The sequence below is a fragment of the Motacilla alba genome, chromosome 1A (genome assembly GCF_015832195.1).
Source record: "Motacilla alba alba isolate MOTALB_02 chromosome 1A, Motacilla_alba_V1.0_pri, whole genome shotgun sequence".
In the NCBI taxonomy this organism is placed as follows: domain Eukaryota; kingdom Metazoa; phylum Chordata; class Aves; order Passeriformes; family Motacillidae; genus Motacilla; species Motacilla alba.
In genome coordinates, this window is record NC_052031.1 from 30,075,622 (window position 1) to 30,097,571 (window position 21,950).

The 21,950-nt window shown below is 42.4% G+C and overlaps 1 protein-coding gene across 3 annotated transcripts; it reads right to left on the reverse strand.

The window, feature by feature from the left end:
• Positions 1–3,662: 3,662 nt before the first annotated feature.
• SLC38A2 (solute carrier family 38 member 2) lies at positions 3,663–19,985 on the reverse strand. 3 transcript variants are annotated; one of them, XM_038154197.1, is made up of 16 exons: positions 19,664–19,985; positions 18,817–18,998; positions 18,460–18,541; positions 18,213–18,328; positions 15,319–15,392; positions 15,129–15,221; positions 14,852–14,933; positions 11,845–11,927; positions 10,813–10,871; positions 10,527–10,676; positions 9,726–9,805; positions 9,529–9,629; positions 9,019–9,143; positions 8,287–8,431; positions 8,080–8,177; positions 3,663–7,313 (listed from the first exon to the last, which is right to left on the reverse strand). In XM_038154197.1, the coding sequence occupies exons 2-16, from the start codon at positions 18,933–18,935 to the stop codon at positions 7,215–7,217; spliced, it is 1,506 nt and encodes a 501-aa protein (XP_038010125.1). In that variant the 5' UTR covers positions 18,936–18,998; positions 19,664–19,985; the 3' UTR covers positions 3,663–7,214. The 3 variants fall into 3 exon arrangements, with proteins under 3 accessions (XP_038010125.1, XP_038010126.1, XP_038010127.1); XM_038154198.1 differs by lacking the exons at positions 18,817–18,998; positions 19,664–19,985 and adding an exon at positions 18,679–18,803; XM_038154199.1 differs by lacking the exons at positions 18,213–18,328; positions 18,460–18,541; positions 18,817–18,998; positions 19,664–19,985 and adding an exon at positions 16,047–18,206.
• Between the last annotated feature and the right edge of the window lie 1,965 nt (positions 19,986–21,950).

Genomic DNA, 21,950 nt, shown 5'->3' on the forward strand with positions numbered 1-21,950 from the left:
CCTGCAGCCAGTGCTGGCCCCTGGTAACTTCTTGTGAAGTTACAGCAGCTTCTCGTGACAGTTCAACTTCCTGCAGCTGGTGTTCTTAGGAACTTCCTCACTCATTCCCCAGAAAAACACATCCCTCATATGTAATTTTCATTTAAGACTGGTAATCCTCACAGAGCAACAGTTTCATAGTGGATGCCTCCTCAGTCATGTCAGAAAAGCAAGCACAGATGTAAATATTTTAGGGGCAGCTATTTTCAAACCAATCTTCTGAAGGTCTCCTGGTTGCCACTGTTTTCTGGTGGAAAAAGAGGGAAACTGTTCATGCTCTCTGTGGCTGCTCTTCACATTTCCACAGAGTTGAGACACTGCTGTGGCCTTTTTGATCCCCATCTTAGCATTTTTCTCTGTGTTTTCCTCAGTCATGGTGCTGGGGTATGCTCCCTATGCCTTGCCCACAACAGAAACTCCTGCCAGTTTTAGTCATTGCCCAAGTCCTCGGTGGGATTTGAGCGGGGCTGCCAGGTGACAGTGCTGCAGGCAGGTGAGGTGGCCAGAGGGTTGGTCGTTCATGCCAGCTCTCATGAGACCTGTCTGTCTGTGTGTTCTGTGGAGTCACCTGGGCTCCAGCCTCAAGATGCATTCCACCAGCACATTGAATCCTCTCACTGCAGTGAGCAGGAAGGAACAATACTGGAGGTTCAGGAACTGATATTTATTCTAACAGAAAGTAAATGTGTGATTGACTACATTAGCCCCAGCCCAGTAACTTCTGAGCATTTGGGAATACCCAGAGCACCTTATTTGGCTCCATTTAATTTTGCTGCAATCCGAGCTGTTTGGAGATGAAGTGAAGAAGACTATTAAAGAACATGAAAAATCTAGTTATATAAGCTACACTTCCTTTCCAGGACCCATACTGAGTTTCTACATTATTGCTAGTACCTGTCCAACATATATCACCTATCAGTTTATGATCTGCAATTGGAAAACTTTTTTTTTTAATTTTTCTATACGTAAACATTAATGAAAACAAAAATTACCACTTATTTCTAATTTAAATAGTATTTTCAAACGTGGCTGGTTATGCCACCTGTTACTGAGATAAACGGTGTCTAGCTTCAGATGATTCTCCTGACATTTGCTGTCATGAGAGGCTGCAACAGGACAGTTCTCTTCTGCATCTCTCTGGAAAAACAATCTGATTAAATGATTTAGCACATTTGAGAATAAAATCAGGGGAAAGAGTATGTTTTTCTGTAGTTAAAATAATAGTTCATATTTCCTGAAGAAGTTGCCCCTGCCATCCTCTACAGCAGGGCTTTGGGCTCAGCCAAAGGCTGGAGGGGTAAGGGTTACCTAAACCCTAGTGTGGAAGTGACCTAAATGTAGTGTGGAAGTGACCTTCTCTGGGCTGATGAAGAGCTGGAGGGTGGGCAGAGAATGTGAAAATAAGGCTTATAGTTACAGTGGTGGCCGTAAGGAGACAAGATGGGCAGAGACTAGAAAAATCAAAGGAATGTATTTCCAGCTGTGGCTGGGTAAAGAAAATGTGGACGGATTGGTGCCAGGCTGGGGCAGGCGCATAGAAAGGTAGTGGGATGAAGAAGGTGGCTTGCAAGAGGAACATCAAGAGGTGATATTCAAGGAGAGCTGGCAGATGGGGACAAAGGTGCAAGAAAGAATGACAGAGTTGAGCAAGAGTTCCCTTATGACAGCCAAAAGTAGCTGTGCAAGAAGACAGAAGGAAATGCATGTGAAAGCAGGTGAGGTCTGGACTGTCACACCTAGAAGACTGGAAGTAGAAAGGCCAAGAAAGGGCTGCTGGGCACATCTACACTGGAGATGGGATGGCATGTCCACATTCCTTGAATGAATGGAGGCTGCCTCATGGTATCTTGGTTTCTTCTGGAGCTGAAATTTGGGCATACACTGGCCACGCTCTGTTCCGTGTCTCCAGAAAGGAAACCGTGGGCACACAGACTGAATGGGAACTGTGATGCCCTGGAAGCAGGGGTATGAACTAAGCCACAGGTGACCTGAGGACATGACCTGATGATACAATCCAGCTGCTGCATGAACACTTGGAGGTGAGATAGCTAGGCGTGACCTTGGGGCACGACAGACTTGGCAAGGCCAGGGTGGAAGAAAGAAGCAAATTTCAGGGGACCCAGAAGAAAGTTGCCATCTGTCTCCTGGACAGACCTCGAGACATTCACAAAGCTCAGTGTTGTGAATAAACTTGAAGTGACTACCCTGCTTTGGAGCAAAAACTTTGTGGCAGGTAGAGAGGCTCAAAGCATGGGATTTTAGACACCGTCCCAATGTAATTTCAGTTTCTTTTTAAAAAAATCATTGCACCATCTCATTCATCTCACAAGATAAGCAATGTTCCCATCCTTGTGAGAAATAAGATGTAGAAAAGACTGCTTCTCATGTTATTTAAGTTGATGGAATTGCCTGATTGTAAAGGGGAGCCTAATAGTTCAGCTTGTCAAGCAGCATTCTAGGGGAAGAGCTTCTGTGCTGCTGTGAAGCTCCTGTGTGATGGCAGACACCTTATGAGACTGGGGCCCTTCCAGACATGATCACTCTTTCCAAATGGCTAGCTTGGTTTTTAGGGTTCTGTTCCAAGAATGATCATCATGCAAAACCTGTTTGAAGTTACGCTTCAGGTGCATGTAAGCAAATGCTAAAATACAAAATAAGCAAGCAGAGGACATTAAATTGTGGACTCATGGACTCAAGTACATGGTGGTGCCACAGTGCTTCCTCTCCATGCTCCAGGTCCCCAGAGCAGTACGCTGATGAACACCTTCTTAAAGGCCTGCAACACTGTGAAAATGAGTAATTCATGTTACACAAACATGACAGTAAAATGACAACTAGAAAGGAACGCAGGCATTCATCCCTCATCAGGATGGGCTTTGGAATTTGAGCAAACACATAAACACTGTACACACACAGAAAGCATCTTAAAAAATAAAATAATGAACAGCTACTAAGCGAGTATTCCAGGAAAACATACTATGCAATCTTGTAATTAATGCAACCTTAATTGGGGATTTCCTAATTTCAAAGCATATAACTACCCTTCTTAAGTACTCCTTTTGTATAGTGTTTTGCTGTACACACAACACACTGGGTTACAACTCCAGTGTCTCAACCAATTCTGAATATTTGGACAGATATTCATATGACGTGATACAGATTTATGGAGAACCAAGAACACATATGCTACACTTGGTTTGTACCAGTTTCCAAAATGGAAGCAAACCAGGCATACCAGTTTTGTAACTTTTTACATAAGCAGTTATTCTTCTCCTGGAGATTCAAATGAAGGAAAGTGGCATAGGATGTTAGCAAGACTCACTCATTTATTACAATTCTACAAGATCTAACACATTGGGTCTTGTCTCCAGCTATGCCTTTTCCACAAAAGAAATTACTTAATACAGGTTCCTTGTAGAATTTGATCTGTCATGCCCAGATTTGTACTCTTTGCCCTTGTAGTGTCCTAAGTCATGGATATAGTTGCATGCCATTTTCTTCCCTATCTTTTCTGAAAAGTGCTCAGTAAGTTAAATATGCATGAAATTAAAGGTACACTTTTAGCATCATCTCTAAAGAAAATCCTCCAAATACCTCCCCCAAGAAAAACATCACACCCTCGCTTAGGATTATCTGTTTATTTATTTCCGTTAAAACAAACATACAATGTTTCATTGAAACTGTGTTGCTGGCCACCAGTCCAGCCAGCAAGTGTAGCTCGGCTGTTGGCCTCTCCCAATAAGGTGGGTATTTACATATGTACACGGATGTACCGCGGGATGCGCGAGTTTGGCGGCCTAACCAGCGTTAGATCGCAGAGGTGGTTAACTTGCTGCATTCAGGAAATCGTAACATCCATGGTAAATCTTAGAGAGAAAGTACACATGAACCTGAACAATGCTTTCTATGGACCCAAGTGATTCCGGTGTTTATTGCAACATATACATTTGTAATAAATACAGTCTTAGTGTTTTCTTACACACCTTAGGCATAACACACTGCTTTCATCTCTGTAAGCATTACACTTTGTTGAAAAAGGCTCTTTCCTTTGACAGCTGTTACACAGATGTACAACATGGACAACTCCTTGAAATGCTGTAACAATCGGTAATGAGAGAGGAATATATACATAAATCCTGGACTCCAAACCTACATTATATACATTATACTTACAGTATATACACACATACAGTTTATGTACATAGACTAATATAAATATTGAAAAATAGTTTTAGTTTTAATGGATTAATGCTTTATAAATAACATGTTACATTTATGACTGAAATATCATGGAAGACAGTAATGTCTAACTGAGGTGACAGAACAGTGGTTTAATACTGAAGCTGCTCTTTTAGGTGGTTTGTAATGTAGGTAACTTTAAACAGACAGGTTTGGAAAAAAAATAATTTTAAAAAAAATCAGGTGTTGGAAATCGACCCAGCCAAGTGGAACTCAACTGTTGCAGGTGGAGAGTCAGTCATCAAATTATATAACACATAATGTATAATCTGGAAATTGCTACATTCAGAGAATTAGTGACATGTACAATACACTGTGAGGTGTCATCACAAAAACCTTCTTTCCTTCTGGTTGCCAAGAAGGACTTTGTAGTAACTTCTCACTTATGACTCCTTCCTCTTCTATGGTTGCTGCGAGAAAGGAGGGTATTTCTCACTTTCTTTCCTCTTTTTAAAGGGAAGAACTTCATCCCTCCCTTATGTGCTACAAATTGCTCAAAGGTAGACAACATTTTAATCCTCTTCCACCTTTGCACATTTGTGGAGGAAGAAGAAAAGCTGCCAAAGTACTGAGGAGGCACGTGCTCAGCACTTCTGCGGAGATCAGGTAACATGGGATAGTTAGCCATGGATGTACAGTACCTGAGGCAGAGAAGTACCTACGGAGCGTTAGTCAGTGCTGACTCCAGGATCATTAATTGCCAGTTGAGTACCACCGAATTGATTATACAAATAACACATGAGGAATCTAACTTGTCATTACAGTTTTACGCTATAGTCTTAGTGACCAGTACTTACAGTCATGCAGAAGTATCCATACAAAATACCTGCAGTTGTTTTTCCATAGATTTTAAATGGCTGGGCAGAGCTTGACATTATCTGCCAAACGGTGACTATTGTTTAGATTTATTTCTGATTAATTCTACAAGAGCAAAAAAGTCTCAGGCACTGTTTAATCAACAGATCACAGGCCTTTACTTGGTCTCTCTGACACGAAGACTGAGTGGGACTTCATAAATCAGATTTTTAAAGCATCGTGTCAGATGAAGACAGCTGATCACATTGCCATGACTATTTCATTAATAATCTCTATCTAGGCTTTTGTACCCAATATTGCTGTTTGAGAACCTTTTATAAGCCAAGTACGCTGTTATACAAATGCTACCTCTCTTCAACCTGGGACAAGAATGAAAGAGCAAACATGCACTAGAAACAAAATAGCTCATCACAACCATACAGCACCTGTTTCATCAGCTAGGGCTCATTAGAAACGTATCTATTTCTGAAGCAAACAAGTATGAGATGACTATCCAGTCTGTGAGGTTATCTTAAATACTACTATACAGTATAAATTGGAAGAGGAATCCCAGTTGCGTATGTGAAGAGAGTTTGTACCAAGCATGAAATATTGGTGCAGTTATTTTGTGGATTTGACTCAGAAACAGAATAATCAAGTAATTCAAAATCCAATAATGGATGAGGAATTTGAGAAATACTGTACAGTTTTTAAATATTATACAACTAGAAGACTACATTAGGACTTTTTTTGTTTTCCTACTGAGTGTTTCAAGATAGATTGGATAGAAAAAAAAACCAACAAACATTGTTACAACTGACAATGGACCTTATTAATAAAAGGAACTTGAGGAGGGAGTTTTGTATTAATGGCATCATATGCTCCAGTGCCATTCAGTTTCTATCTACAACAGGAAAAAAAAAAACCAAAAAGCAAAAACCCCAGACCCTGTTTTACTCAATTGCACTACTGAGTACCTCAAGAAGGGAAATGTTAATGCCATCTTTACAATTTTAGATTACCTACGCTTTTCTCAAATGTACTCTTTTATAAAGGGTGGATTTTTTTAAAGTTTGAAAATTTCCATTTCCACACCATTTTTGGTAACTCTTTTTACTTACGTAAGTCTGAAATGATTTTGAGGATTATTTTCTCTAAGGGAGCTTCATGGGAAGCATTTAGTATCAGAAAATTTTGACCTGAATTGGCTTATTTTCTGTTTTGGTCATTAGAAGCATTTTAAAAATAAAATTTCTTCTAATTATGCCTCTACAGAATCATGAAGTATGTTGAGTGGGAAAGGACCCATCAGAATCACCACGTCCAACTCCTGGCCCTGTACAGGGCACCCCAAGAACTACATACACCATGTGCCTGAGAGTTGTTCAAACACTTGCACTCTGTCAGGCTGGTGCTGTGACCACTTTCCTGGGGAGCCTGTTCCAGTGCCCAACCACCCTCTGGGTAAAAAAATCTTTTCCTGATATCCAACCTAAACATACCCTGACTCAGCTTCATGCCCTGTTCTTGGGTCCTGTCACTGGTGACATGAGTGAAGAGATCAAGAAAGTCAAACTAAGTTCAATTTAGGACACTAATTAAATATTTTTCTGAGCTCTGCTATGTTATTTTTTCATTCTTTTTAGAAAAATGTTTCTTAAAGTCAAAATAGTGCTTTTGAGGTCCATAAGAATTTTTGGTACAAAAAATAATAGTGTTTCTCTCTTTCTCTCGCTCTCTCATTGGTTATTTAAACACTTTGCTGTAAATTAAAGAGTTCTTTCTCACATCAAATGGTTCCATTAGGCACATTCAAGTAAAATAACAAAATATCCAAGTAACAATGACGAAAGCCAAACATGGCTTGATAAAAGTCTACAGAGAGTTCTGTCCATTCTCTGGAATGGAATAAAGTTTTCACTTCCTTCAGCCAGGCACTCACGTGGTTTGATGTCAATATTCACTTCCATCATGCAGAATAGTTTCTTAAAGACAGAGTTCAGATATTCTACAATCAGAAGAACCATCAACAAAGAATCTGCCTTTTAAAGGAAGCTGAGTAGCTCGTTTTCATTCCCAGTAGGTATCTGAGTGAACACTGGCATTTGAAGCGGTGTGTTACAGAGATTAAACCAGGGCAGTTAATGGCCGTCAGATTTAACATTCTGGATCCAGTCTAGAATAATCAGTGTCATACACCCAGTCATCACAAGTATACCACTTAGAAAGAAGAATGAAGCCTGAAAAAGAAAACATAAAAGAAGTATTTCAGATTCTGCTATGACACTGTTGGTAAAACACAACATACACCAATAAATCACGCCCATTTACTAGTACAAATGCCATTGCTCACAGAGGACAAAGTAAAAGAGGCAAGAGATCAAGTCAATGACAAAGAGCTAAGTATCTTTCTCCTATTTGGAGTCCTTTTTCAAATCAGAAAGTACATTTATTTTCAGTATAGCACACCTCAACCTCAACTAAGGGAAGTGAATGTAGCTGCTGATACCAGTCAGGCTATGTCACTGTGCTAACTTGACTGTTTCAGTATACCTGATTGCATTATAAGTCAGTATGTCTACGATTAGTAAGAGCACCAAGAACAATCAAGACAACCCAAACAACTGGCAGAGATGAGCTTTTACGTGGAAAACTATGTAAATAAGTATTAAAAGAATATTTGAAGAATGTTAAGGTTTTTTAAATACAGTTCTTAGAGTATTCTGTTGAAATCTGGTTCTTTGCAGCAACAGAATGACCCAGCTACCGCTGAGATTTGGGGCCAGGGGCTGAGAGAAGTCACTGAAGTGAACTGAGTCTTGTGATGGCCAGTTCCTTGGTTTTGAGTTCCTATGCAGCTCCTTGCAACTACACAAGATAGCATTAAATGCCAATTCACTGACTACCCTTACCAGGACTTCAAAATTCATAAATCATGAAGAAGACACTTAATTTTTTTGTTTTGAATTAGTAAGCAAGTGTAGTTACATATTTGTCTATACATACCCCAATCTTTTGCACTGACTTCATTGGTTCCTTCTTCACTAACTTGATATAGAAGGCAGAAGGCAGTATAAAGATCAGCATGGCAGCCGCAGAAGCACCTAAAGAGAAAAAGCATGGAAATAAATATTCATAAACAGGTAATAATTAGAGTGGAACTGCTTTTTCTGAAATGCAAAAGAGTGCTTGATCTGACAAGAAAATGCTTACCAATGAATCCAAAGATGTCTCGAATAGTAGGGACAAAGATAACGAGCACGTTGGTAAATGCCAGAAGAGAAACAGTAATGGAACAGTGACGCCACCAACTGAACTCCTTTCCTGCCCACAGCAGCTGGGTGATGGAACTGCGGATCTTTGGAAGACAGAGGGAGAAAAAAAAAATACAGTTTAGTTTTCATTTTGGAAGACAATGATTTGTCACCTGAATTAGACCTTCCTTCTGAAAGTATTTTAACATAATTTTCCTGAATGCTTCCGATTTTAATAGAAGGTGAAAGATGAAAGTGATGTGGAGAAAAAAACCAAGGAAAAGTAACTGGCTTGAACAAAAATTCCAGAAAATTTTGTAACATCTAGGGATGCTGCTCAACAATATACACACAAATAGCCAGATCGCCTCCATAAGGTATGTACAAAAACATGCTGGCTTTTGTAAGCTGATAATACAACAGTGTAAGCTTTTTTATGGAGGGGCAATCTGTTTCATTTCCCCAATATAACCATACCAGGAAAACAGTATAACTGAATATATTTGTTCTACTGTTTAGTAAATGTTACATATTTATTGAATTGACAGTATAGCTATAATGTATCAGGTTTATCAGAATAAGTTTCCTTTTTCAGTTAAAAGAGAGACTCCTCAGTTTTCCAATTAATAAACAGGAGTTGCCAAATCAGTAAATGACTGCAGCAGTACAGGTGTTAAAAAAAATTACTTACAGGGAAAATAACTACAGGTACAGTGAGGGTTACAGCCATAAGTACAGCAAGACGCACAATGAGAAGGAGAACATCAGCACCCAGATAAGCAGAGTAGGTGTGAAGCAGTTCTGGTTCGACTTTTCCTATAAAGAAAACAGGATTTTAGTTAGATTTAGTTGACATACTTCTTAAACATGTGCTTCTGCTCTAGATTCCACACAAATTTTACAGTTACATCATCAATATGAACTGAATGCCTCAAGACCTCCTGTAAAAATGTATCCATTTTACACAGGGATGACCTGGAGGCACAGAATCTGGTTTAATCCAATTTTAATCCTATGTCTTGAGCCTAAGTCTACTACTGATCTCCTTTAGGGTGTGCGCTTACAGAAGTTCTAAAAAAAAGCCCAACTAACAGCATATCTTTAGAATGCATAGTAAATGCTTGCTTGTTCTATTTTTAAAATAATACTGTGAGTTGGCAGAACATAAACAATGTAAAGAAAGCAGAGACTCAATACTCACCATAAAATGTCAAGTATCCAAAGAGAGCAGCCAACAAATACATGAGGAACATGGCAAAAAAAGATACATAGGACACATTCATCATTCTTTTACGGCTTCGGCTGTAAGAAAAAGTAACATTGTTAGTAGTGAGAACATCCTGTTTCATACCATATTTGTTTTTTCAGTGAAGTTACAGATATATATCTAACACTTACCCTTTCAGTTCTTCATAAATAGGAAGAATTGCAGGATGGCAGACAAAGGAAAATGTTAGGATCGGGACAGCATAAACAGTCTGAAAAAAAAAAGTTTCTTAAGTATCTTAACAGACATTAGAAATTTACTTTACAAAATCATCAGGAGATTCTTCAGTTTTGGCCTTAATTGGTGATAAAGACCAGCTATTCTTTACAATGGAAACTTCAGAGAAGTTTGAACAAGTTCATATTTTCTTAAACCCAAATCCTGAGGTACTAAATAGTCTCAAATGTCACTCAAGTCCATGGTGAGCTGAATGTATTTGCATTCAAAATCATGTTCAGCAACTCACAGGCTTAAGCCATTAGATCTTGAACTTGGTATTGAGTATTACACATGTGGAGATTCATCACTGTAATTGGGAGCATTCACAAGTCAAGAATTTGTGACTGGGAATAAGTCAAACATTCTATTTGCACACTTCTACGATTTTCTTCATTTTCTTCTGCAATCTATTTTTTAAAATGCTTCATTAACTTCCTTGGGAAAGCGTGAGAAATGCTGTGCTCAAGAATGAGAGGTGTGGTTTTTGCCACTCAAATAGGCACTTCAAGCTCCTCTAATTTCTGTGTATTTGGCATGTGGAAACACCCAGTTTGCATGAGGTAAACAGTGCCCAAGTCCACTGGAACAGGAAGTCTTAACACATCCCAATTTTAAAACTGGGCAACTGCTTGAAGGAAAAATTATCTAATTTATCTGCTACCTACTTAGTCGTAGTTATTTTCAACAAAGCATCTGATTTTTTGGTCAGTTACCTGTGAATTGAAGATGAAATATTTTGGCTTGCACATATCCTCACTTGTTATATTTTCAGCTACCAAAGGTGCCACTGTTGCATTAAATAATGTCACGTTCATGATGACACTGTCTGTAGGACAAGGAATCTGAAACATCTTCCAAATGACCTAGAAATAAAGCCAGGCATTTATTACTTTGACTAATGGAAGATGTGAAAATTTTTAGAAACTGCTTAATTTCACTTTGAAATGCAGTTTTACAAGCACTGTACAGTTCACAAGAAGTTTACAAGATTATACTTACAACAATAAGAAAGAAGACCATGCAAAGTAAGGAAAAGCCACTGGTATAGCCCAAATACCCTGTGATCAAGAAAGATAAAAAAATCTAAGATATAATTAACAGAAACATCATTCAAGTCAAAACATAATGACAAAATATATTCTGTCAAGTGATCTCTTTAGATTGCCATTTCCTTAGCATTACACAGAACAAATTAATTATTCATTGACTTTCTGCAAATCCCAACCCAGATCTGAAGGTTCTGAAAGACATATTAGGGTCTGTACATACAGTGAGTCTGTAATGTTAAACTTTTTAACTTACAAGAAAAGCAAGCAAACTAAAAAATCTCACAGCAATAACTATATGAATTGTTTATTGTATACTAAGAATGATATAGGATTAATTTTAATAGCACGCACTATCAGATAACTTTGCCTTTTTCCTCCTGTTTTTACTGATTTACTTCTAGAAAATAGTAATTTGAGAGAGTAATTCACATTGAGGCTCTCAGTTATTTAAGTTCCACTACAGGATTCTCTGAATAAACAGCCTGTTATCTGAATTATTCACATATATCACTGAATTACAGCCATTTCAGAGAACACATCTGGCATGAATATTGTTACTCCTCAGGATCTAAAATGAAAAGACACTGCCCAGAGTTAGCAGCCCTACACTTTAAAGGCTGTTACAGGATAGCTGGTAACAATATTGTATTATTTCACCGTTGACCAAAATAGGTCAAACTTTGGGATGAGAACAGAAACAGACAGTTACTGTTGAGCTTCATTCCGAAGCCATCCTGCCTGCCGTCCTTTCATCTTCCACAAACACATCTGTAATTTACTACACTTGTCTTGGGTTTTTTTGGTTTTTTTTCCTTTCTTCAAGGAGACTGACAGCAATTACCTACATGCTAATTAGTCCCAAGAGACAACTTAGGAGACAGCTGTTAATTCACACAGCATTTCAAGACTCAAACATTGCATCAACACATTTCACCACAGTTCTTCCAATGGGCTTTTATTTTGATTGCTCTCTACTACTTACCTAGATTTTTCAGTAGGGACAGGGGAAGAATGAGAATGACAGACACCAGCAGCACTAAATAGTCACCATTGAGATACCATTCTCTGTAGAAAAAAAAAGGTAGTATTTGTAAGTAATTAAGTATTTAAAAATTGCATTTGCAGTTCAGTCTTCCCTCTTATTTTCTACAACATATGGCTCCTTAAAAAATGCACTACCTGATGTCACAAATGACAGCATTTAATTTCCTATATGGACCTAACACCCTACAGTAGCTTCTTATCTCACCCCAAACCTGCATTGTGCCTTTCCTTTAGTGTCCTTTTATAAAAATAATAACATCTGGAAGTCAGAAGACAGAAAAGTAAATGACTGGTTAGAAAAAAGTCAAGTGGGATCAATCACAGAAAAAGTGTAATTTTCTTAAGTGCAGGTTCCCAACTCTCCAGATGTGTTAGAATATTTCAGGGCCCCAGCAGGGTTTCCATTTTTAATGGAAAGAAAATTCTGTTTGGTGCCCTGTGGGAATTAAAGAAAAACAGGTGAGGGCTGAAGGTAAGGCAGTAGCTCAAGCCCATTGGCTGAGAAAACTCCAACAAGCACTAGGAGTCTCTTGGAGGCACATTTAGTCCCTTTCAGTAGGGAAAACATGGTAAGAACTTCAGAAGCTTTTTCCTTCAGAATATTTCTGCCATTTTTTCTGTAAGAAGCAGAAACTATTTTTTCACAAAACATTTTTGAGCATTAGAAGATTAACATCTTTTTTGAAACACATAAAAAACAAAGTCCTACAGGACCATCTTATATGCTTTAAGCAATTAAAGTAACACTAAGTTACACATTTATTCCCAAGTATTAATACTTTACATCCTATTATGATATCACTTAACAGTACTTATTTTTAAATGGACTGTATACTATTTAGGTTAAAAAAATTAATTTGAAATTTGTATATGCAAACTCAGTTGCTGAATTATAGCCTTTTATATGGTAATGGAAATATGGAATAATTAACAGACTTGCTCTGGATTTACATAGTAAATGCAAAAATGATGTAGTCATCTCTTTCCTCAGTTTTACCTGAGATAACTAGATGTAAAAAAGGAGTATTTTAAAAACTTCAGATGTATAGGACATTAACACCATACACCTTTTGTTGTCTTTTTTTTAATATGGTAGACTTGTGGCAGATTTAAAAGAAATCACAACAAAGAAATTTCTTGCAGTTGATACAATCACAAGAACATGCACTGCTATTGTGCATACCATAGAGAGGCCATCAGGACTTTCAGATCAAGGACTTCAAAGTTTTTCTGTCCTGAAGAGTAAAGAATGGGATTGTGCAGTTTTAAAACACAGCCAAGTACTTTAGAAGTTGCTTAACAAATTTAAATAATGGAGCTAGTATTTGCAATATTGTCTCAGAAGTCCAGAAGTTCTTTTACAGTAAGCATTATTTTGGGACACTTAAACAGGTAAGTGCTTACATTTCGGGCCCCAGGCTGCCAGAGTGGAATCCATGCCAATGGTAGCCACCCAGACTCCCCTAAGCAATGCACGGAGAGAGTCAGTTAAATGGGGTTCACGGTTGCCAGAGCACTGAAAAAATATTTACTTTAAATCAGTGTACAGCTACCTAGTGCCAGCCAACAAGAAAACATTGAAGATACAAATGTCAGTTTCTTAATTTTCTCTGCTAGATTTGCAGAGCAGCAGCTGTATCCAGAGAGATTCACAGACTTTAACTTTCCCTCTTGAATTGCAACCAGTTTTGAATTCTTTACTGAAGATGGGACAGTTAAAAAATATTTGCCTCCGAGCCCCCTTCAAAATACTGGCTACTCCAGGGGCTCTCTAAAGAATCGAAAAATACGGACGTGAATTCAGCCAAAGGAGAGAAATTAAGCTTCCCAGCAAAGAATTTGTAAACATAACACTACTAACTAAATAGGGTAGGTGCAGTATTTGGGTACATTAAAAAAAAATAAAAAGAAAGGAAAAAAAATATGGCTAGCACTGTTATTATGACAGTATCTATCAGCAAACTGAATGAACATCACCAAATGGCTTGAACCCCTTGGGGAACATGGCAGAAAAATGCCTACCTTCTGAACTCAGGCTTAGGTGTAAGTTGGAGTCTTGAGCTGCTCAGCCCTCTCAAGACTGGGACACTTCAGGACAAGGCACAGAAGTACAACTCTGAAGAGTGAGATTTATAGCACTTAACTCTATCCATCTGAACTCAGGCATCTTGTTTTTACACACCCTCTCAATACAGAGTGATATGATCAACTGTTCTTTGGAGACACAAAATGTGTCTAAGTCAGGTGCGCCAAACTGATCACTACAGAGGATCACCCTTCTCCACTGATTGTACTAACACCATTGTAATGGTGAACTCAAAATATGGTTAGATAAAAGGAATCCTCTTTTTAAAGCCAAGCAGGAAAGCCACTCTGGAGTCAAGGTGTCTCCAGGGCTAGATGGCAAGGCATCTACCACTCTAGCCTTAGGTATATAAACTCTGGTTTAGGTCAGTATTTAGTCTCTGAATCTTTTTGAGAACTGTTCCTTAAGACATTCCTTGCATAACTGCACCTTAGTCTTACATTTAATCACTTGCCACGATATTAATACTAGAAAACCAAATTAATCAGACCAAACCATTTTGAACGCATTAAGAAAATAAATTAAAAAAAAACTCAACAAAAAAACCAACCACAATCACATTTATCTTTCCTTATCAAGTGTATGTACTGACTGGTACATACATTAACACTTACCTGATGTTCTTTACAGAACAGCTTTCTGCAATATGATGCAATACCTGTATTTTTCTACCCTTTTCCCAGGTCAGGCTGGATCTAAATGAAGTGAAGCACTCAGGGGAAGGGAAAACTTACTGTATCTCTGTCTGAATAAGAAGCTACCCTACGGTGTACCGAACGTGGTCTTCATATAAAAATATATACAGTCTCCGTATTTGTTTCTCCTAATAGTTTCTCTGATGAGGAGTTCTAACACCTACCCTGTGGTCTCTTCGATGTTCATAAATGTCTTGATGACCAATGGTAACTCATATTTCACTATGAAGAGGTAGCTTGACATAGCTGTAGGTGAATAACATCATAGATCATTACAAATATAGAATATGCCACACGATGCAAGAATCACATAACATGTTTCATAACTTCACTTGAACACAAGTAGTTAATGAACACATGTTGTGTGACAAATAAGTCTCCAAGAATAAGCAGGGAACAATTACTATTGACAGTATAGACATTTTAAGATCTTGTCCTCACCTCCAATGTTCTGCATTGTAATTGATCCAGAAGCAGCAAGTTTTCCAGCCATCCCAAAAGCCTTCATTCCCAACTGTTCATATAATAAAGATCCTAAAAGAAAATACGATATCACATTGGAAGAGTGTATTTCAAGAAGATACCATAAGAAACAAATACTACATGTTTGTAAAATAGTAATTTTCCATACCTCCTTCATTGGCAGTCTTCAAAAGAAGATGCACTGAATACAAAGAAAATATTGAGACAAACAGCAGGAGTATCCTGAGGAGAGAAAACCACACAAATTTGTAATAGCCATAAATGACTTATTGTAACCCTATTAAATAAAGATGTATCAAATATAAACATTATCCATATTAAAATACTATATGGGGAAAAAGTAGATTCTAAGGTCAGTTAAAAGTGTTCTGGAAACCCAATCAATGCTGTGTGTAGAAGGGATTTCATAATAAATTGCATTTCAGAGGCATACAAAGAAATTCTAATGTAGGCTTGAACAACGATTCTATTCAGCCTAAAGTGGCATAAAAGCATCACCAAGTGTCAGGCTATTATACTTGGCTACATTTGAAAATAAATAACTTAACAAAGTATCAATGGGAATGTGTGCACGTTGGGGGGGAAGGTTTGCATCCTTGTAAGAAACTGTATTTTTGCCCTCTTCCTGTCCCTGTTCAACATTGAGGCTAACTAAAGCTGAAGTGAAGATTATCTCTTGGTCTTAAAAGAAAGCAGCTTTTCAGCTTAAACCTGTGTTATGTTCTTTTTTTAATGTAAGGATGAAACTGCAAAAGCCTTAAAAGAACTGACTGAAAATTCAGACTCATTGAGAGCTGTGTTTTCAAATGGAAATACACATCTATTGTCATTTAAAAAAATTCTTTCCTCAAAAGTTAACTCTTCAGATGTGCTTACATGGGAATCGCTAGTGGCTTGTTTATCTTCCCCACAGCTTTTACAGGCAATGCATATTATTTCCAGAAGCACATTTGCATCACCTAAAATTCGGGTCTCTCAACAACAAATCTCTCCCACAACAAATGCACTTCCTGGAGTGGCACGCTAGGGGGGACTTCTCGGCTGCTGGAGAACACAGTGGAAAATTACAAGGCATTAAAAAAAAAACCACCCTGGTCTTTCTTACACCAATACAAGCATTTTGCTTAATAGGAAACCTGAGAATCAGCATATCAAAAATGGCTTAAAAAGGGCAATCTTCATTTCCCAGAATTAATTTCCTTTTGCATCACTTTAAATGTTGGTAAAGTTAGTAAATGCAGCACAAAGAACTGGAAACAAAAAGATCTGAGAAGCTTCACAGATCTGTGTAGGAAACTTATGTTACTGTGCCAATTCAACACTAACATATGCACATGAATAAACCTCTCTATTTCTGACAGGTAGAGATTAACTGGGATTTGACTCAGCCATCGGATAGAAACAGCTCAGCTGAGATGTGCCAGGGTTACACTACTTCAAAACAGCACAGACCCTGGACCTCTCAGTCCTAAGATGGAATGGCTGCCTACAGTGTAGACAAGATCAGTCAGCAAACTCATCTTGAAGCTCACTCTGTTTCTGGCTTCCAGACCATTCTACTCATTTATTTAGTGCTGACACAAGTGACAAGTCACAGCACTTACAGAAGTGCCTCCACAGTCTTCGAAGAACTTACTGCCCTAATCGACTGCATCTGGATCTGATTCTGTAACCTAGTTATTAAGAGCTGCCTGTAATGCCCTCACTGTCATCATAAATCCTCAGTATCATCTGTGATTAACTGCTTTCCTGCCTCAGAACTGTATGATCTACAAGTTTTGAAAGGTAACAAGCTAGTTTGTCTTTGAAACAGCACAATGCAAATAGATCTGAACGCTGCATCTGGAAATAAAAAGGAACTAAACTGCTCAGCACCCAATTGTTAAATTGACAGTTTTAACATTTTTTTTCCTTAGAAAAGAGGACCCCCAAAGTCTGTTCATATAGCTAACCTCAAATTCCCTTTTTTTCCTCTCCTCAGAGATATTCTAATGTGCATGACTTCGATTAGCTTTCATGTGCTGCAGAACATCTTTAGAGCATGAATATCTATTCTAGATTCATGCTAAGTCATTCATTCAGTTTAGCATCATCTAAGCAAGCAAAATTCTTAGTAAAAGATTAACAAATCACCATATGTTTAAAATCCTTTAGGTCAGAACTTCACACATAGGTAGTTTCCTCAGGAAACTTGAGCACCACCCGATACACTGTGAAACATCTGGAAGTAAATCTGACCTACTTTCTGGAAATCTGGCAGCAGAGTCAAGGAAATTTTGAACTAAACATTGCTCTTCACATGTTCTTGAACATTCAGCACATTCATCTATTTCCAGGATAAAAACACAAAGTTCCTTTAAACATATCCATGGACACTCATTTGCAGTCAAGTCACTGATACTACATGTTGTGTGAGCTGAACTGCCTCCAATACATGAAAAATGTACTTTCCCAAGACGTTTAAAAGCACTGTACATAACTGCATCCTTATGTCATTTCCAATTACATTACTGTAGTTCTGCCCTACACCTCAAAGCTTTTGCCGATGTAGACAGGCCAATAAAGACAGGCTGGTTATTCCACATCCCTCCCTTGCAGGCAAACAGAAATTTTTATAGGTGTAACTGAAACCATAACCCTGAAGAGAGTGAAAGCACAGCAATAAAACGGACTTCTTTATTGGTCAAGTACATTGTAACTCCGTAGGCACAGTGATGTCAGCTGAGGAAAGCGAGACCACATCCCTGATAGGGACATGGGTAACAGAAGTTTCAGGGGAAGTCTATCAGTTACTAATGGAGAAACTGTAGCTAAGTCAAGTAAAATACACTTTAAAATGTTTTTGAGGGTTGCAAAACTTGCAATGAATCGGTTTAATTTTTGCAGGTTCTTCTGAATGTATCACAATCCTTAAATTTAAAACAAGCCTGAAATGCAATTCTGCAATTTTCTAGGGGTCATATTCTTACACCGTGTATTTTTCCAGTATGAATTACACACCAGAAAGATGGGGTGTTTTTTGATGAATCAGAAGATACTTACACAAAAAGAGCAATTCCAGTGTTAGCCATGGCAAAAGAAAGACCAAGGATGCCACTACCCACAATAGCATTGCTCAGATTAAATACTGACATTCCAAAGGAAGTAGTACCCGGATGCTGAGGAAAGACGGATAGGTAATGATTAATAGAAAGTTATTACTCATCTCAGAACTAAAACAAACACAAAATTGGCAGTACATTTTTGTTTGTTTGTTTGTTTATTTGGAACGTCATCGCCAGGTACTTACATACTGAGTTTCGTATTTCTTCTTTCCAAGATTGGAGTCGAGCAAGAAATTTTGGTTTTCTGGATCGATATCCGCATAGTGGCTGCAAAACAACGTTAGTTACATCATTAGTGACTCTTACGGCAAACTTGCATATTCACTTCCCGATCAGCATTCCCAATCCCGATTCAATCAGGAAAAGGAAAAACCAACGGAATAACCCCTAAAGAACCACCCCACCTGCGACTGTGTCAGCGCGCGGAGCGTCGCGCCCGTCTCCGGCCGCAGCAATTCCCGTGTTTCCGCACGGATTTGCCGACAGACACGCGGCACCGCCGGGTCCCCGGCCGGTGCCGCCCGCCGCGGGGAGCCCCTCACCTCTTCATGGCAGCCGGCTTGGTGGGGTAGGGGTAGCTGAAGTCGTTGCTGTTGGAGCTGTAGCTGCTGCTGTCCTCGTCGGGCGAGATGTTGAACTTGCCCATCTCGGCGCTGCTCATGCTGGCGGGGCGGGGGTCGGGGCTCGGCCGCTCTTTTGTCCTTGCCGGCGGGGCTCGCCGCGCCTGCCGAGGGGGCGGGAGGCGACGTCAGTGCCGCAGCGGGCGCGAGGCCGTCACGTGGCCCCGCGGCCCCCGCCCGCCGCCGCCGCCGAGTGGAAAAGTACCAGGCGCGCGGGGCGGGGGGCGCGCGGACAAAGGTGAGCCCCGCGCCGGGGCGGGGGCGCGCGGCTGCCACCGCCCGGCCCGCGCCAACACGGCCACCAACACGGCCGCCAACACCGCCACCGCCCGGCCCGCGCCGCGACACCGCACCGCCACGCCGCACTCCCCCCCCTCCCCCCTCCCCGCCCCGATAGCGGAGAGTAGACTGATGCAACACCGATGGGCGATTGTCACATCGGCCGCCGGAGCCTCCCGCCCCGCGGCTGTCCCTCCCTGTGTTTACCTCCCGCCTCCCCGCCGGCGACACTGCGCGACCCGGCGTTTTCAACGGAAAAACGCGAACCGGCGGCGGGACTGAGTCGCGCCGCAGTCGCTTTGCGGGTTTGCCACCTTTCCGGGATGCAGCGGCGGCGCATCCCTACGCGCGTCTCGGCGGAGCCCGGCTGGGTCTTGGCGACAAGCCGGGGCGCTGCCACCGGACAAAGGCGCGAAGGACGAGCCGTGCTCCGTCCGAAAAGTCCCCCCGTTCTTCTTGGCTGCCCGGTAACAGCCAGACCTTGCCGTACCTTCTATGCACGAGCTTGAAAGCGAGGGTTTCTCCCGAAGCCTCGGAATAACGAGATTCTCCTATCTCCGCTGCTACTTCTTGCAAGGGGAAAAAAAAAGCCCTTAACTATGAAATGTCAGCGAAAACAAGCCCCTAGATAAATAAAGGTAGGAAAAAAAATCGCGTAAAAAGTCAGAGGTATCAAAAGCAAAGAAAATATCGCGTCTGTATCGCTCCGGCGTCGCTCCCGATCTGACGGCCCCCTCGGGGCGCCGCCGCTCTTCAGGCAGGAATGTGGGCGTGTCATCGCAGGGGCGCGGCGCCCGCCCGCTGCCGCGCCGCCCCCCGCCCTGCCCGACTGACCCCCTGCCGCCGCCCGGGCAGGGGCCGGGGGGGCAGAGGGGGCGGGGGGCGTCCCCGACTGAGGGGTGGGGGCCGGTCACCGGCGGGGGTCGGGAGCGGGGCGCTAGCACATGAGCCGAGCAGCTCTCCAGTGTTTACATTGGGGCACTGGTTTTTAGACGGCGGAGACAGGACGCTGCGGTGCTTGTCAAAACGCTCTGCCTGAGAGGCGCTTCTACGGGCCCAGTGCAGCATCCGCAGCGTGACTGCAGCACCCGGTGGCTACCGGTTCACCCGGGATCTGCCGCCCTCTTCCACCCCGCGCCTGCCTCCAGCGCGGAACGAGGTGCCGCTGACCCATCATAGCTCCTCGGTGCGGTCACTCGCTATTTTTAACACCCGCAGCAGCGCACGTGCAAGCCCGGAGCCCGAGGGCAGCCGACAGACTCCCGAACGCTTCCTTCAGGAAGTGAACCGGAACGACAGACTCCCCCCAGTGATATGATTCACCAAAAACCCCATGTAGGGAAGAGAGGGGGAAACAGAACATCCTGCTTCCTTTTCCTCAGGTAACCACTCCAGGAGATTTGGAGAGCTTTGCTGCTCGGCCCCCCGTGGAAGTGGACCGCGGGGTTTTACTGTCCGCCGCAGCTTCTCACACGCATGGTGCAGGGACACAGCTCCGAAGGAGGCTTGACGGGGGTAGTGGGGGGCCGCTCGGCTGCTGTCTCTGGAGGGACAGGGCGGTGCAAAGCAGCCTCCCCAGCTCCTGTCCTCGCAGCAGCAGTGCACTCCCACGCTAGCCTGGGGCTGTCAGCCTCGAGTGTGGAGGATGCCCTGCCACCGAGTCGTTTGACCCGCAGCGTTATCGCCCTCGCTCCCTTCTTCTGCAGCATCGAGAGCCCATGGAGGGTGTGACGGGCGGCCGACTGTCTGCTGTGCCGGGGCAGTGGTGGCCGCCGGGACACGAGAGCAGTTCACACCGTCGACGGACAGCGAATCCCTCACCACCATCCCCGCTCCTGGGCCCACTGCAGCTCTGACGGGGACACGAGCCTCCCCAGGGCTGAGACAGGCGGAAGCACGGTGGCTCTGCCCCGCGACTGTCGCCGGGGCAGGCGGGCGGGAAGCGGGCGGGAAGGCGCCAGGCGGCGCGAGGCTGCGGCACCCTACAGCCACAGCCGCCGAAGATTCTGGACCGCCCCCGCCGACGCCGGGATGGGGGGCGGGAGTGGAAGCCGGGAAGGGGCGGGGACCGGCGAGGGCACGCGCAGGAGATGGAGGAGCCGAAAATTTTCCATCACTGCAGTCGTCCCCCCGCCCCCATCCGGCGCGGTACGTCACGCTCCCCCGCAGCGCGGCGGGGCGGGAGCGGGCGGGATGCGCTGCGGCGCCTTCCGCGCAGCCCCGGGGCGCAGAGGGGCGGCGGCGGCGCACCTGCTTCCGCGGGAGCGGCGATTGAAACGACCCCGGAGCTCAGCTTGGGGCGGTCTGGGCTGGAACCGGCTCCTGCCCTGCGCACCTGCCGGTGCGCGGCGCCCGCTTTTCCGCCGTCTGCGGACGCGGCGGAGCGCGACTTGGGGTGCCAGTGCCGGTGAGGGGTGGTAGAGTCGCCCCAGGAGTGCCAGTCCACGGCGTTTGCTGTCGTCTGAAGGTCTTGACTGCACGACGGGCAATTTGCAAAGGCTTCGGCAACTCCACGGGTTAAATCAAAAGGCTGCATCGCTCGCCTCCACAGCGCAATCAGAGCGATATGTAAATAAGCACTACTGCGGGGAACGCAGGGCACACTCTTTTTCCAATGGGAATGGTGAATGCCTGGTGCCTTTTTTCAGTCAATCCCATTCTTCGGGTCTCAGCAGTTCTGTGAAATTACAGTGTACATGAGAGAGGTCAAGGTGACCTGTTTGTTGTGGGTTTTGCCAGTGTGGCAACAGACGTAATGACGTATTCGTAACGTTTTT

Excerpts from the sequence above, each read along its gene's own strand:
- SLC38A2 (XM_038154197.1), bottom strand. The coding sequence starts at position 18,935 with ATGAGCAGCGCCGAGATGGGCAAGTTCAACATCTCGCCCGACGAGGAC. Across the intron at positions 15,222-15,318 it reads GAAGACTGCCAATGAAGGAG|GATCTTTATTATATGAACAG; the intron begins GTATGGAAAATT and ends ATTTTCTTTTAG. Across the intron at positions 9,144-9,528 it reads TGGATACTTGACATTTTATG|GAAAAGTCGAACCAGAACTG; the intron begins GTGAGTATTGAG and ends TTTTCTTTATAG.